General features: G+C 49.5%; 1 protein-coding gene across 1 annotated transcript in view; it reads left to right on the top strand.

Annotated features, from left to right (window-relative positions):
- Positions 1-13,573, top strand: part of Adam12 (ADAM metallopeptidase domain 12) — a 275,101-nt gene that overhangs the window by 231,241 nt on the left and 30,287 nt on the right. Inside the window, exons 13-16 of the mRNA XM_070011400.1 lie at positions 2,986-3,075; positions 4,842-5,037; positions 12,634-12,742; positions 12,850-13,048. Coding sequence (XP_069867501.1) covers positions 2,986-3,075; positions 4,842-5,037; positions 12,634-12,742; positions 12,850-13,048 — 594 coding nt within the window. The remainder of the gene's footprint in view (positions 1-2,985; positions 3,076-4,841; positions 5,038-12,633; positions 12,743-12,849; positions 13,049-13,573) is intronic.

The raw sequence follows: 13,573 nt of genomic DNA, 5'->3' as shown, positions 1-13,573 counted from the left end.
TTATATGTTTTACATTTTACTTCTCACAGTTCAAGCTTTTCCAGATCCTAGCAGTGTAAGAGCCCATTTCCGGTTTCCAAACTGCTTCGCACAGACTTGCAGTCAGACTTGTTATCAGAGCTCTTTCCCCTTCCCCAGTGCCCAGAGCCCGCAGATATTCCTTCTACTGTTTATGGGAGCGACGGCTGTGCTCTCTGGCCTGCTCTGGTCCCAGTGTGTTCCACCACCGGGGAACCGGTGAGCAGGCGAGTCACGATGACCTCCCCCAGCACACAGCTGGACCCGGCCCCTGCCGCCCTGCTCCCAGAAACCATCTCCATCGCAGCACGCTTATTCCAACTAGCTCTCGGTGACTAAGGATCTATGTCTGCTATCTACAGCCAGAGAATGACAATTAGGGCCTTGCAGAGGATTCTCTAATGGTTTCATTAGTCTTTCTTCTTCAGAGCCTTAGTATTCATTGGCTATGTTGCTGCCCTATTGACTACTAAAATAATAAATGTATCAACATTAAGAGGATTTGTCTCTTCTGAGAAATGTGGTGTTGCAGAAGGAATAGATATGGGGTCGTTAAACGGCTCGCGGCACAGCCCTCTGGTACAAGCCTTGGATTTATGTCAGTGTAAGGCTATCCTGGCACCTCGCTCCCTCTCCCCGCTAACAGGGCTGGGAGAGCAGCCTTATCTCCTTCTTTAAAGTCAGTAGGATGCCAGTAGCTTGCACACATCTTTTAAACTTGCTTATTCTCACATTATCAATCCCCTTTGAAGTCAAAGGCATTCTACTTTGGCTGCATTTTCATTAAGGCCACTGCTTCTGTTCATCGGTGATCTGGCAGGGAGGACTCCTAAGAGGTCTTAGGATGAAGATGGCTGATGGCTGATTTAACACAGTGTTTCAAGGAAATCTCTAACTTGCTAAATGTATCATTAGCAGAGCCATTTAAACCATAAGAAGCCAAGCACCATGTCTGTACATATGAAGACATTCATTGGGAATGCAATAAATGAGCTTCAAAAAAAGAAGTTTCTAAACTTTCCGGGAAATGTAAAGTCTATAAGCTAGAAACCCTTACTGTCATGAAAGTTTCAGCTCTGACTTCTGGTTGGCAGTTTTATCTTACTGTATATATTTCACATTCCAGATGTTTATAAAGCCCTCAAACAAATTTAAAAGCTTAATAGCGTTGGAATTCACTAGGATAAGAGTAAATGATAAACAATGATTGCGTAATTCATTGAGCTTCCCAGACAATACAGTGAAGGTATCTTGGGCTAGCCTCAATCTTCCTGACTGCTGACAAAACTTATTAATAGCATTTATGATGTCCATGGTAGATTCATACATAAAAGATGATCATTTTCAGGAGTAAACTATTATATTGTTAAACTTGCATATAATTAGCTTCTCCCTAGCCAGTAGTACATAAATTCTTCTGAGCACATTGTAGACTGGATAAGAGAACACTGACAATTTGAGTAGGATTAAAGACTTTATGGTCTGTTCCATCCTCTGATAATTACAGCATCTTCTAAAATGTGGAAACACCGAGTTATTGGAATGTTCTAAAGTTCACAGGCTTCATAAACTCACTGCATAAATGGGGCAGGCCTTCTGTTGAGAACTAGCAAAAGCTGTCAATGCCCTGTTTCTTTTGGTTGGAAAAGCAGCAAGGGTACTTACAAAGTTTAGCCTACTAAACAGCTTTCTTTCTGTGTTTTGTTTCAGTTAGGACCATGCATTTATATTTGATCTCCTTAGAGTCCTTGAAAATCTAGGCCCCAGCCCTAGCCACCTTCTTTCCTCTCAGTGGTTCTAATAACCAGTCCCCAACCAGAATATGCTAGACCTACAGCCTGCCTGTATTGGTGAGATTGCAGGAAATGGGGAATCAAGAATAGTTGGTTTGAAGCCAGGCAGTGGTGCCTCACACCTGTAATCCTAGCTACTCAGGAGGCTGAGGTCTGAGGATCGAGGTTCAAAGCCAGCCCGGGCAGGAAAATCCATGAGACTCTTATCTCCACTTAATCATAGAAAAAGCCAGAAGTGGCGTTGCAGCGCAAATGCTAGTCTTGAGCACAGTGAGCTAAGGGACAGCACCCAGGCCCAGAGTTCAAGGCCCAGGACCAACAAAAAATAAGAAGTTGGTTTGACTTTGTTTCTTGTCATCCTATAATCCTATATTAGACGTGGTCCTGTGGGTGTATATGTGAGTAGGGGGAAAGGAAAGGTGCTGAGGCTAAGAACCAAACCTAGGGCCTGATTCATGCGAAGCAACTGCTCTAGCACTGACCTCCAGCACCTATGAAAAAGGCTCATTTAAAAAAAAGAAAAAAGAAAGAAACATGTACATATCCATGTGTCTTTGTGATTATATCTATCAGCTAGCCTTGTTCACCAAAGAGCCATGCCTCCATCCTGGAATGGTGCTGGTTAATTGGAGATGAAGTCTTGCAGACTTTTCTATCCTGGCTGGAGTCAAACTGAGATTCTTCAGGTCTCAGCCTCCTGGGTAGCTAGGGTCACTGGCCATATGTATTCGTGAGGAGTAATTTCAAAGTCTTCTGCTGATCCTGATGTAGCTCACTGGAGTAAGCCCTGCATGGAGGTTTCTCTAGGAGCCCCACTGGGCTGCTGGCCACCAGGGCTTCCTGGATGCAGCCTGCCCTCCCAACTTCTTCCCCTCCCATGCAGGGCAATGGAGTGCTAGCAACTTCTCCCAAAGATGCACAGAGCCACATAAATTCCTGGCTCTCCTACAGATGAAAATGACCTTTGGGTTGGGAGAAATGGTGACAAACAATGGAAAGATGACACAGGTCAAGATGCATTGTACTCATAAATGGACATGTTGAATTCAAACACCTTTGTGCAACTACTTAAAGATGATGATTTAAAGAAAGGAGTCAGGCCCTCTGATTCTTTGGCAGTCATTTAAGGAGTGCTCTGTAGAACCCTGTTTGACGGAGCTCATCTCTCTGCCAGGAATGTACCAACCGCTGCTGCAACGCCACCACCTGCACCCTGAAGCCAGAGGCCGTGTGCGCCCACGGGCTGTGTTGTGAAGACTGCCAGGTGAGCTCACACAGTGACCTTGGCCCCAAGGTCACCGACCGGTGTGGGTGATTGAATCTGATGCAGGGCCAGTGCTTGTCCTACCAAACTGATGATTCCTGTTCATTGCCAATCATCTGGGATGTGTTCTTTACTTACGGGCTGCAAGCATCTGTAGTGCAACATTACTGATCCTTTGATCTTGTAGAGGCTTATCTCGGTGACAATAGCCATTCAAGGAAAAGCAGACTCCACCTCATCACTCCAAGTCTCCCCGCCTGGTGCTAAGAACACTGGAGGCCAAGAATCTGTACATGGCATCCCATAGGGGCTCATGGAAACATCCTGATCGTAATGTCCTCCAAACAGAAGATGCTCAGTCTGACCAGGAGAGCTGCTGGGACTGCGTTTGCTTTGGCAGTCTCATTGTTTGTCTCATTATTCAGAGCTGATAGGTGACAGAAGAGAAGTCTGAGCTTTTAATTCAGCAGTTCCAAGGGTAGAGTTTTATTTCTTGTTCCTTAAGCAATTGATCTTGGCATGCAGCTTACAGGAAACTGCCTCTTACCAGCCCGCCGGAGCACAGTGATTTAGAAGTGCATCGTAATGTTTTATGTTCTGCCTTCCTTTGTCCCCTCCTGATGGTCATGAACTTCTGAGGAATGCTGAAAGAAGCTGGCATTCCCTGGCATCCAGCTACTGGGGATGGAAGGTACCAGAAAGGGGCTGAAGGAAGATAGGAACAGGCTGAGCTTAAACCAGGAGAGGCTCCAGAGGGCCACAGGGAGACAGGGGAAGGAGGGCCTGTGGCAATGCCTGGATGCAATCCACTTTAGTGACTTTTCTACTACTCCTTACAAATTCCAGGCCTTTCAAAAACTGGCAGGGGTCTTTTCTCTCTGTGCTGATGGGTGTGCAGGGAACCAAGGCTAGAGCTCAAAGGTCTCCAGCTGGCTGGCCTCAGACAAGCTATTCTGACAAAGCAAGAAGACAAAGCAGTGGTCAGAGGGGCTCAAATGCATTTGCCACCCCCATCCTTCAGTACCCTCTGTTTTCCTTCAACTCTAACTCATCCCATAAAGAGGTTTGTAGTTCTGTAATACTGATACTGCAATTATGCCCTCCGAATTATATTTTACTATAATTTGCTCACAAAGGTTAACTAAAAATACAAATGACCACTCGAGACCTGGGATGGATTGCTGGGCACTGGGCACTCATACCTTGTACTCCTAGTTATTCAGCAGGCTGAGATCTGAGGCTCAAGGTTCAAAGCCAGCCTAAGCAGAAAAGTCCATAAGACTCTTTGTTTCCAACTAACCAGCAAAAAGCTGAAAGCAGAGGTGTGGCTCAAGTAGCAGAGCACCACCAGCCTTGAGTGAAAAAAGCTCAGGGACAGCGCTCAGGCCCTGAGTTCAAGCCCCAGTACCAGCAGAGCGGCGGGGAGAGAGGGAGGGAGGAGGGAAAGGAAAGAGGGAGGAATGGAGAGAAGGAGAGGAGGTGAAGGAGATAGAGAAAAGAAAAGAGAGATGGTATTGACAGCTAGAGAACTAGGTGGTGGAGGTGGCAGAGCCAGCCAGCAGCTTGGCTGTCCATCAGGAAACTCTGACGCTGCAGGTCAGTCATTTGGCCACCTCCCTTACAGGAGAAAGGCAAACCCCAGAGCAAGACTCTCCAAGTCAGGGGCTTCCCTGAATCCTCACACAACTCCACAGGCTGCACTGCTCTGCCCCTGAGCACCCCCCTCCCCTTGAGCACGCATGCTATCAGCCACCCTGTCCTTCTAGCTGAAGCCGCCAGGAACGTCGTGTAGGAGCACCAGCAACTCCTGCGACCTCCCGGAGTTCTGCACAGGAGCCAGTCCTCACTGCCCAGCCAACGTCTACCTGCACGACGGGCACCCATGCCAGGGAGTGGATGGCTACTGCTACAATGGCGTCTGCCAGACCCACGAGCAGCAGTGCGTCACCCTCTGGGGCCCAGGTGCGTGGCTGTCTCCAGTTCCACACCAGGCTGGGGACATGCGGTCTGTGTCTGTGTGTAAGTCCCGGTTCCTGGAGCCTGCCCCGGGGGAGCTGAGTGTGGACTAACGCGAGAGGCAGGAAGGCCCACAGCGTGGCACCCATGGGTGGCAGGGAAGAGTCGGCTGGGACTCAGCATGCATGGGGGTGGACAGACGAAACTCCCCACCACCCTCAGATTGTGGTAATGTCTCGAGTTCAAATGTGGACCCCAGTGAAGGATTGAGGGGGCCGAGGAGAGGTGGCACTTCCGCTGCATAGTTATACAGCAGAGTCCCCAGATCCAACTTGAGCAGATCTGTGAACCCCAAAGGACAGAAAGTAGTGCGCCAACTCCCAAACAGGAAAGCCTGTCGCAGGGACGTGAGGACCAACAGGGTGGGAAGTTGGCACCAAGCTTGGATACCACAGGTTTTTTCCTTTCCTTTTCTTTTTGCCAGTCCTGGGGTGTGAACTCGGGGCCTGGGCACTGTTCCTGAGCTTCTTTTGCTCAAGGCTAGCGCTCTACCACTTGAGCCACAGCACCACGTCTGGCTTTTTCTCTTTATGTGGTACTGAGGAATCGAACCCAGGGCTTCCAGCATGCTAGGCAAGCGCTCTACCACTGAGCCACCTTCCCAGCTCCTACACCAAGCTTGAAGAGGGAACATGAGGCAGGTGTATAAGAGTCTGGACTGCCATGTTCTATGACAGGTTTGATGTGGAGTCTAGAGAAGGAGGGTGGCCAGGATGTGACAGCCAGCACCAGCATACCTGGGCCAAGCAGAGGTCCTGTGCTCCCTGTGCCCTGGAGTGAGGCCTTCCGTGGGCACTCTGCCAGCTGTCCCTTCCTGGCCTCCAGCGCCAGAGGCAGGGACCACAACAGCAGCACTGCAGAAGGTGAAGCTAAAATTCCAAGACAGGAAGTTCACTTCCCAGGATGCATGATGGGATTTGAACTTGGACACTGTGGCCCAGCACCTACAATCCTCATAGGCTGCAGTCACCCCCAAACATAAGGAGGTGGTGGCTGAAGTCCCTCGACAGCTGTCAGAGGAGAAGCTCAGAGACAGAGGGGAAGGCTTGGAGCCCTGTGTGTGTGCCTACCTTCCACTCCTCCATTCTAGAGTCAGAGATCTGGGGCCTTAACCACCCCTGTAAACCATTTTGGATTTGCTCCCCGTCCCCAGCTCCCAGGATTCCATCAGAGAATCCCATGAGGAGGGCTCTCCAGTGTTTTGTCTTTTTTTTCCTTTCCCTTACTGCTTGCTTGAAATTAAAAGGTGACCTCAGTGCCGTTCTGAGACCCTAGCGCCAGCAAAGCCATGCGGTCAGCCAGGCTGCGACCCAGAGCCCAGCGAGCTCAGACATCTACTCCAGCAGGAGGGAAATCTGAGATGATTCTGGCTTCGGGAATGATGGGAAAAATAAATGAGAGCAGAAACTGATGGCTGAGCACAGAAGCTGGGGTTTCAGTGCCACGTGGAAGCAGAGAGCAAGTGTGGAGAGCGTGTCCTGCTGTGGGCTCCATTGTTCAGCCAAAGATGTCCCTGTGCCCTTGAGCTCCCTGAGCAGGCTGGTCGTGGGGATGGCATCTGTGGGTACACTTGGGCTGGTAGAACAAGGAGGCCCGGGGCCTCTGGTCCTCAGGCTCCATCCTGGAGGCCTAGCACCCCTCAGCTCTGGTCAACTTCTCCAGCCAGCTATGACTTGCTTGGGGCAGGAGCAGGGATGCCTGTTGTACTGGCAAGGACCGGTAAGGTGCTCACTGTATACGCCTCAAACGGCTACAGGGCTTTGAATAGCTCAGTGACCTCAGACACCTTTCAGCCAAGTGAGGTCACTCTGGGACAGCAGCTGCTGCTGCGTGCCGGATCCTCGAGGCCTCGTGTGTCCGTGGGGCCTCCTTCCTCCCCACCTTCCTCCCACCTTCCTCCCCGCTCTTCTGCCGTCAGTAAACTCCTTTCTGAGAAGACAGAGGCCTTCTGGCAGGTCCTTCCAGGGAAAGCTCTGCCCCAGGGCACACCCCCACTCCCAGCTGTGCCTGGACGTGCTCTGTAGTGCCCTGCTCGGCTGTCACTCCTGGCCTCCCTCCAAAGTGAGGTCAGATGGAACTCCACAGCTCTCTCTGAGCCACTCTGCCCTGTGACTCAACTGGCCATATGCCCTCGATTCATAGTGACAGAGGCTGGTGTTCATTCTCTCACCGGACTAGGCCTTTCCAAGTTGCCTACAGAGAGAGAACAAGGGAGGGGGAGAGAAAAAGAGAGGAAGAAAGGTGAGAGGGACAGAGAGACAGGCAGACTGACACAGCAGAGAACCAGACAGGAAGACCGACAGCAGGAAATGCAGCCCTCAGACACGCTTTTCCTAAACAAGCGACAGAAACAGTACCTATTGCAACTCTCAGAACCCTTGTGGACCGGGTGAGCCAGGGTGCTGCTCAGGAAGCTATGTCTCATTCCTGAGGAGGGGCTTTCTCAGATCCGCCCCCCTCAGTTCTTTTCTCTGCCAACCACCCTCTCCGTGATCACTGGACAGACCTTGGACTGGAGATAGCAGGTTTGCTAGGAGTGGTCCATTGCACTTATGCCAAACCCATAATGGAACCAGGTCCAGAAACCACCTCAGGCCCAAGACCCTGGGGCCCAGTGAACCTCTGCCAGCCCCGTCTCAGGACAAATCACCCACAGACTCCTCAGGAGAGCAGAGAATGTGGAAGACCACCACAAGCTGTGGTTCTCGAGACCAGTGGCCTCTTAGAATGGGCTTTTGCCCCCACTTACAGGTATGAGGGAAACCTCTCCATAGCAGTGGGGCAGCCAAAACTCACTCTAGCCGGGCACCCGTGGCTCACACCTATAATCCTAGCTACTCGGGGGTTGATATCTGAGGATCATGGTTCAAAGCCAGCCCCGGCAGTAAAGTCCATGAGACTGTTATCTCCAATGAACCACCAGAAAACCGGGAGTGGCGCTGTGGCTCAAGTGGTAGAGCGCTCACTTTGAGCTGAAGAGCAGTTAGCCCAGACCTGCAATTCAAGCCCCATGGCCGGCAAAAAATTAAAATTTTAAAAAAAATCCTCACTCTGTGAATCTCCTGCCACCACTGAGCCAACCACGACCTTCGCGAGTTACAGGAGCACAATTTTATCATTCTATAGTTTTGGAGGTCAGAATTGGCAGGACTGCTGTTCCTAAAGGTCTGTAGGACATCTGTCTTCCTGCCTTCTTGAGCTTTCAGGAACCACCTGCATTCCTGGCTCCTGGCTCCTCCTCTGTCTTCAAACTGTCCTGGCCTCTGCGTCGGTAGTCACATCTCTTTGTCCATCCCTTGACCTTCCTGCCTCACCCCCATAAGGACCCTTGTGATTATATCAGGGCTACCCAAGATAGTCTTTCCAGGATCTTCAATCACGTCTGTAAAGCCCCTTCTCCATGTCCGGTGACAAAGTCACAGGTTCAGACTCAACTGTGGACCTTTTGGAGGAGTAGAGAGGGCTTGCATTGGACAGACCACTTAACTATAGTGCTCCTTTCAGCAATGTGCTCAGCCTGTTGTGCATCCGCTGTAAATTACATCTAGGAATCCGCCTGCTCCAAAGGCATTTTGTTAGCCTCTATCGGGTCAATAATCTTATCATATTTAGTAGATCAAATTTGGGACCATTCCTGATGCAGAGCCCCTTGTAAATCTAAATTCTATAAACAAGATGCATCTGGGGTTGGCAGGAGCCACTGGACTCTGGAGTAAGACACTCAAGTTCTTGGGAGATTATGAACAAGACCCCTGTGTGGATGGTGGGTAGGACACAGGAGAGCAGACAACTGGTAGACCTCATCTACCCCATGGAAGAGGAAGGGCATTTCTAGCATCCAGATGGGATCAATAAGGCACACAGGGACAAGTGTAGGTAGCTCTGTCTATGTCGTGCTCAGGCTGTGACTTGGAGAAAAGAGATCCTCATTTGTCACCTGTTCTCTCATTTGTTAAGTATCTGTTGGCATCCTGCTATGTGGAAGATGCTGACTTGAGAGCCCCATTCTGCCAGATGCACACGCTTCCCTCAGTCCCCTTGCCTTTGCTACATCAGTGTCCTCTGGGAACTGCTGATTTGGGACAACTGCAGCCCTGGGGGCAGAGGTGACTTCCTCAGCCAGGCCTCTGGCCAGCCAGCTGTCCGGGATAGAGAGCATTGAACTGCTTTGTTACAGGGGTTAGTATAAATTAGCTTTTTTGTGCATCAGGAAGAAGATGCTGTTCAGGCTGCATTCGCAGTATTTTGTTCCCCCCAACAGCAGTAAGTGTCTAGGGTCTGGACTGTGTTTGCATGGGGTCAGTCGGAGGCCTCCAGGGAGGCAGAGTTACAAAGTCCTTGCTATGGCGGCAGTGCCACTTACCCCAGTGACCTGGCTTACTTGTTGAGTCATCCAGAACTCTCCAGTTACATCCAGGACGCCTGTTACTCACTTGCCAGAGCTGGCTACCCCAACACTGACCGGATGAAGCCCTTCCTTCCAGCTAACTATTCCGTTTAGGAATGAGCTTTTCTCAATCCAGCACTACATTGCAATAAAATACTCCTGCATCCAAATCTTTCCACAAATGAAATGATAGAAAATTCAAAACATATGCCTGCTACTCCAAAACGGCAAAGTGACACACTTTCACAATAGTTTTTGAAGTTTTTATTCATTCATTTGTTTTCTAATTGCTGTTGTTGATCATCTTCCTGTTGGCTGGGAGTTTTCTTTCCCTCCCACAGATCTTGCATCTCCAGACTTTCTATGCTGATCCCAAGGACATAAATGTCCCTGGTAGTTCAATGCTGGCATTTAGCATTCTTGGTCCAATTCCGTCTTAGTGTCCACTAAGATTTTGTTGGGATGGTGGTTGATATGGCTGAAATGCAGCTGGATTTTTTTTTATTAAGTCAGCAGATTTCCTTTTGCCAGTGTTTGTCAAAACCATTACCATGGTGACTGACAACTTGGCTTGGCAATTAATCTCACAGATAACTATATGGTAACTACATGCCTGAAGCCACACAGAACTTACCTTGGGGAAATCCTGGAACATGCTAGTGTTTATCTATTTTATCACTCACCAGAATCTAGTGTCATTTGATTTATGCAGCGTGAGCTGGCCAGATGATTTTTATGGGCTGGTAAATATTCAGTGTTTATCTGCAAGGCTGCTTTATACGAGCTCAGCTTAGTGAAATCCACCTGGGGCCCTGCATTTACTAATCACCTACAAGCCTAGTGGTTACAGATGGAGGAACGGATAGCATTTGCCAAGAGGCATATTGTTTAGGAATCAGGAAAACCTTCCTTTGGTTCATAGTGTTGGGATGAAATGATAACATTTTCAGTGATAACATGGGGGACTTCATTTTCTGATGAATACAAAGCCTGATTTGGAGAATAAAGGACGGAGAGAACAAGCCAGAGTCCCAATTGTTTGTACAAATGCCTTTGTATGTAGGTATTAGCAACAACGGCTGGGGAAATGAGCGACAGAGGGAGGCAATAGCTGATTGACTGAACAGAGGAGTACGTTTGCATAATAGAATCATTTGAAGTAAAAGCATACAAGGAGTAAACTAGGAGCTTCATTGGAGAGGCCATCATCTCTCTCTCAAAAGACGTAATGACATTGGGAACTTCCAAACTACAATTACAAATGTAAGTTATATCACTCCAAAGATAAAACTGGTAATTAAAGTCTATCACTTGCAACATAATTATAAAATGCAGTGTGATATCAAAATTCCCTCTGAAAGGCTAAATTTTATCTCTTGATAATGGCAAAACATCTAAGTGTTCCATTATTAAGAACTCAAAGGCTTTAAATTGATATACTATAAGAATGATAAGAAAACGCATCATTCCTCCTAAGAGATAGCCATGAAGCCTACCAACTGTAAAGACATGAAATTCAGCATTTGCAAGTGCCACCGCTTTGAATCCCCACTCTGCCCTTTGTAACGTCTTCCGGGTGAACACAAGTCCACTTTTTAACATGATGGACCACTCTGTCTCTAGGAAAAATAAGAGCTGGCAGCTAACATACCGTAGCCATGTGCAGTAATCTGATGTCCCTCCCTGCCCTCCTCCACCAGCTACCACGTCTGGAGAGGCCAGGAGCCGGAAGTCCTTTGCGATTGGCACCTCTGAGTCCCTTTCCTTTGCGGCCCAAGCTCAGCTGTACCCCACGGTAGCCCTCTTGAGCTTCCCCCCTTCCAAGTTCTCATTTTCTCAGATGGAGGAACTGCCATTTCTCTTTTCTGGAACTGAAATGTCCATCTTTTCATGGCCTTACATAAAGCAGCTCAGTAATTCCTCACTCTGCACGAATCCATGAAGAGCCGAAGTCTCAGTAAAGCTCAGCAGGATGATGCCGGTGCAGAATCCTGGTGGCTTCCGTGGGAGCTGCCAGTGGCAGGCGAGCATGACTGGTGCATAGGAATGGTGAGCTCTAGCCGGGTGCTCACAGCCCCAGGAGGTGGCTGCGGACCCTGCCTGGCAGGATCCTAATACCTCACCTTGAAGGTAGAGACAGCAAAGGCGTGTCACAAACTAGAACGAGTCATAACTGCGTCCTCATAACTCTGATTCGTTTTAAACCCCGTGGTCAGGTCTGGGTTCTGGGAGGTTGGCATCCTGCCCACTGGAAGCTTAGGAGAAGTGTGCAACCCACATGCCAGTGAGGGAGAGAAGAGAGAAGGTGGGCCAGTCCCACCTTCCCACTGGGGGCAGTGCGTTCTGAAGGATGCACCACACTCGCCTGACTTCCTCGTAGGTGACGGTGGATACCACTATGCACAGGAGTCCTGGAGCTTCCACGCCGCAGACCTCCTTTGCATGCTGTCTTTGCCTGGCTGTAAACCGTGCTAACAATGGCTGTTCCCTGCTGGGAACTGTCGTGACACTCAGGACTCCAGACTTCATAGTCTCTGAGAGAAGTCTGCTTTGCAAAAATAGGCATACATTGAAGCCAGTGTCTTCTCTTAGAGAAGGACTGGAAGCATTGTATACAATCTCTGTGTTGCTCATTTGTTCTCTGTCTTTCTCTGTGTGTCTCTCTCTTTCTCTGTATCTCCCTGTCTGTCACTATGTGTCTGTCTGTCTCTGTCTCCCTCCTTTCCTCCTTCCCCATATTAGTCATCATTCCTCTTCGGAGCCTTCCCTGGCTTGCGCTTTCTCACCGGAATTGTGTGGGATGTTGCTGAAGAGAGTAGCTTCCCTTGCCTGCAGCCAGCTCTTTCCTGCTCCAGATTGAATCTGGCCACACAGGTAGGCCTCATCTCCGGAGAGGCTGCGCGTGCCAGGGGCCCTGCATAGCAAGCCTCCAGAAGAGAGTGAGTGGTGAGCTGTGGGCTTTGCTGTGAACTGAGGTCAAAAGAGGGTGGTAGGCTGGCGGTGGCCATTCCAAGCTCCCATCACCAGTCAGTCAGAGTCTACAGACCTCTCTGAGCACAGAGGACATCTCTTCTCAGCCCTAAAGCCCAGTGATGCACTGAGAAATCCAGAAACACACTCCAGAGATGAAGACGCCATTGCGCTTTCTGTTCCAGGTGCTAAGCCTGCCCCCGGGATCTGCTTTGAGAGAGTCAACTCTGCAGGGGATCCCTATGGCAACTGTGGTAAAGATGCCAAGAGCGTATTCACCAAATGCGAGATGAGGTATGATGTCCACACTTCCAGCCACGCCATGGCTGTGTCTTCTCAGGTGACTTCGGGTGGGCTCCAAACTGTTCCTCCTTTGAAGTTGTTCCTTCTTGCCCTTCCAGAGATGTTAAATGTGGGAAAATCCAGTGCCAAGGAGGTGCCAGCCGACCAGTCATTGGTACCAATGCGGTTTCCATAGAAACAAATATCCCACTGCAGGAAGGAGGTCGGATTCTGTGCCGGGGGACCCATGTGTACCTGGGCGATGACATGCCCGACCCCGGCCTTGTGCTCGCAGGGACCAAGTGCGCAGATGGAAAAGTAAGACCCCAGTTCTCACTTGCATCATACATATAAGTCTGGAACGGGGCCCACTGAAAGACAGCCTGTTCAAGAACCGGGGGCTGAGATGGGCTTGTTTTCCTAAATCTACGTCTCCTTAGCATGCAATCTCTGGAATCCAGGCTTTTGGACCTAGAAGAAAGTGTTGATAAAGCTGAGGTCCCAGTCTGCCCAGGGAGATACAGATGAGTGGGAGTCAAAATCGTCTTCCCAGCCCTTTTGTGTTTAATAAGTCATTTCTTCACCCTGACTGTCAGGAAGGTTTCCAGCCAGGAAATTACTCTGGGAAGAAATGCAATAGTGGCGCGTATTACTTTTGGAAACAGGGCTGGGCTTTTGGCACCACATTCTCCAGTGCTTGTTCTCACCTGGACAAAGTGGGAGTCGGCTGAACTTTCAGAGACCCTGTTGAGAGAAGGGAAGAGGCGTCCATGGTGAGCCAAAGGGGAGCTGCTACCCTGAGATCATTTGAGACTGAAGAACAAAATCTGTTTTTTTAGAGAC

Source organism: Dipodomys merriami, unplaced genomic scaffold (assembly GCF_024711535.1).
Source record: "Dipodomys merriami isolate MVZ:Mamm:240054 unplaced genomic scaffold, mDipMer1.0.p SCAF_82, whole genome shotgun sequence".
Taxonomy (NCBI): Eukaryota; Metazoa; Chordata; class Mammalia; order Rodentia; family Heteromyidae; genus Dipodomys; species Dipodomys merriami.
Note: the sequence above shows the minus strand (reverse complement) of the source record. Positions and strands in the feature narration are given on the sequence as shown.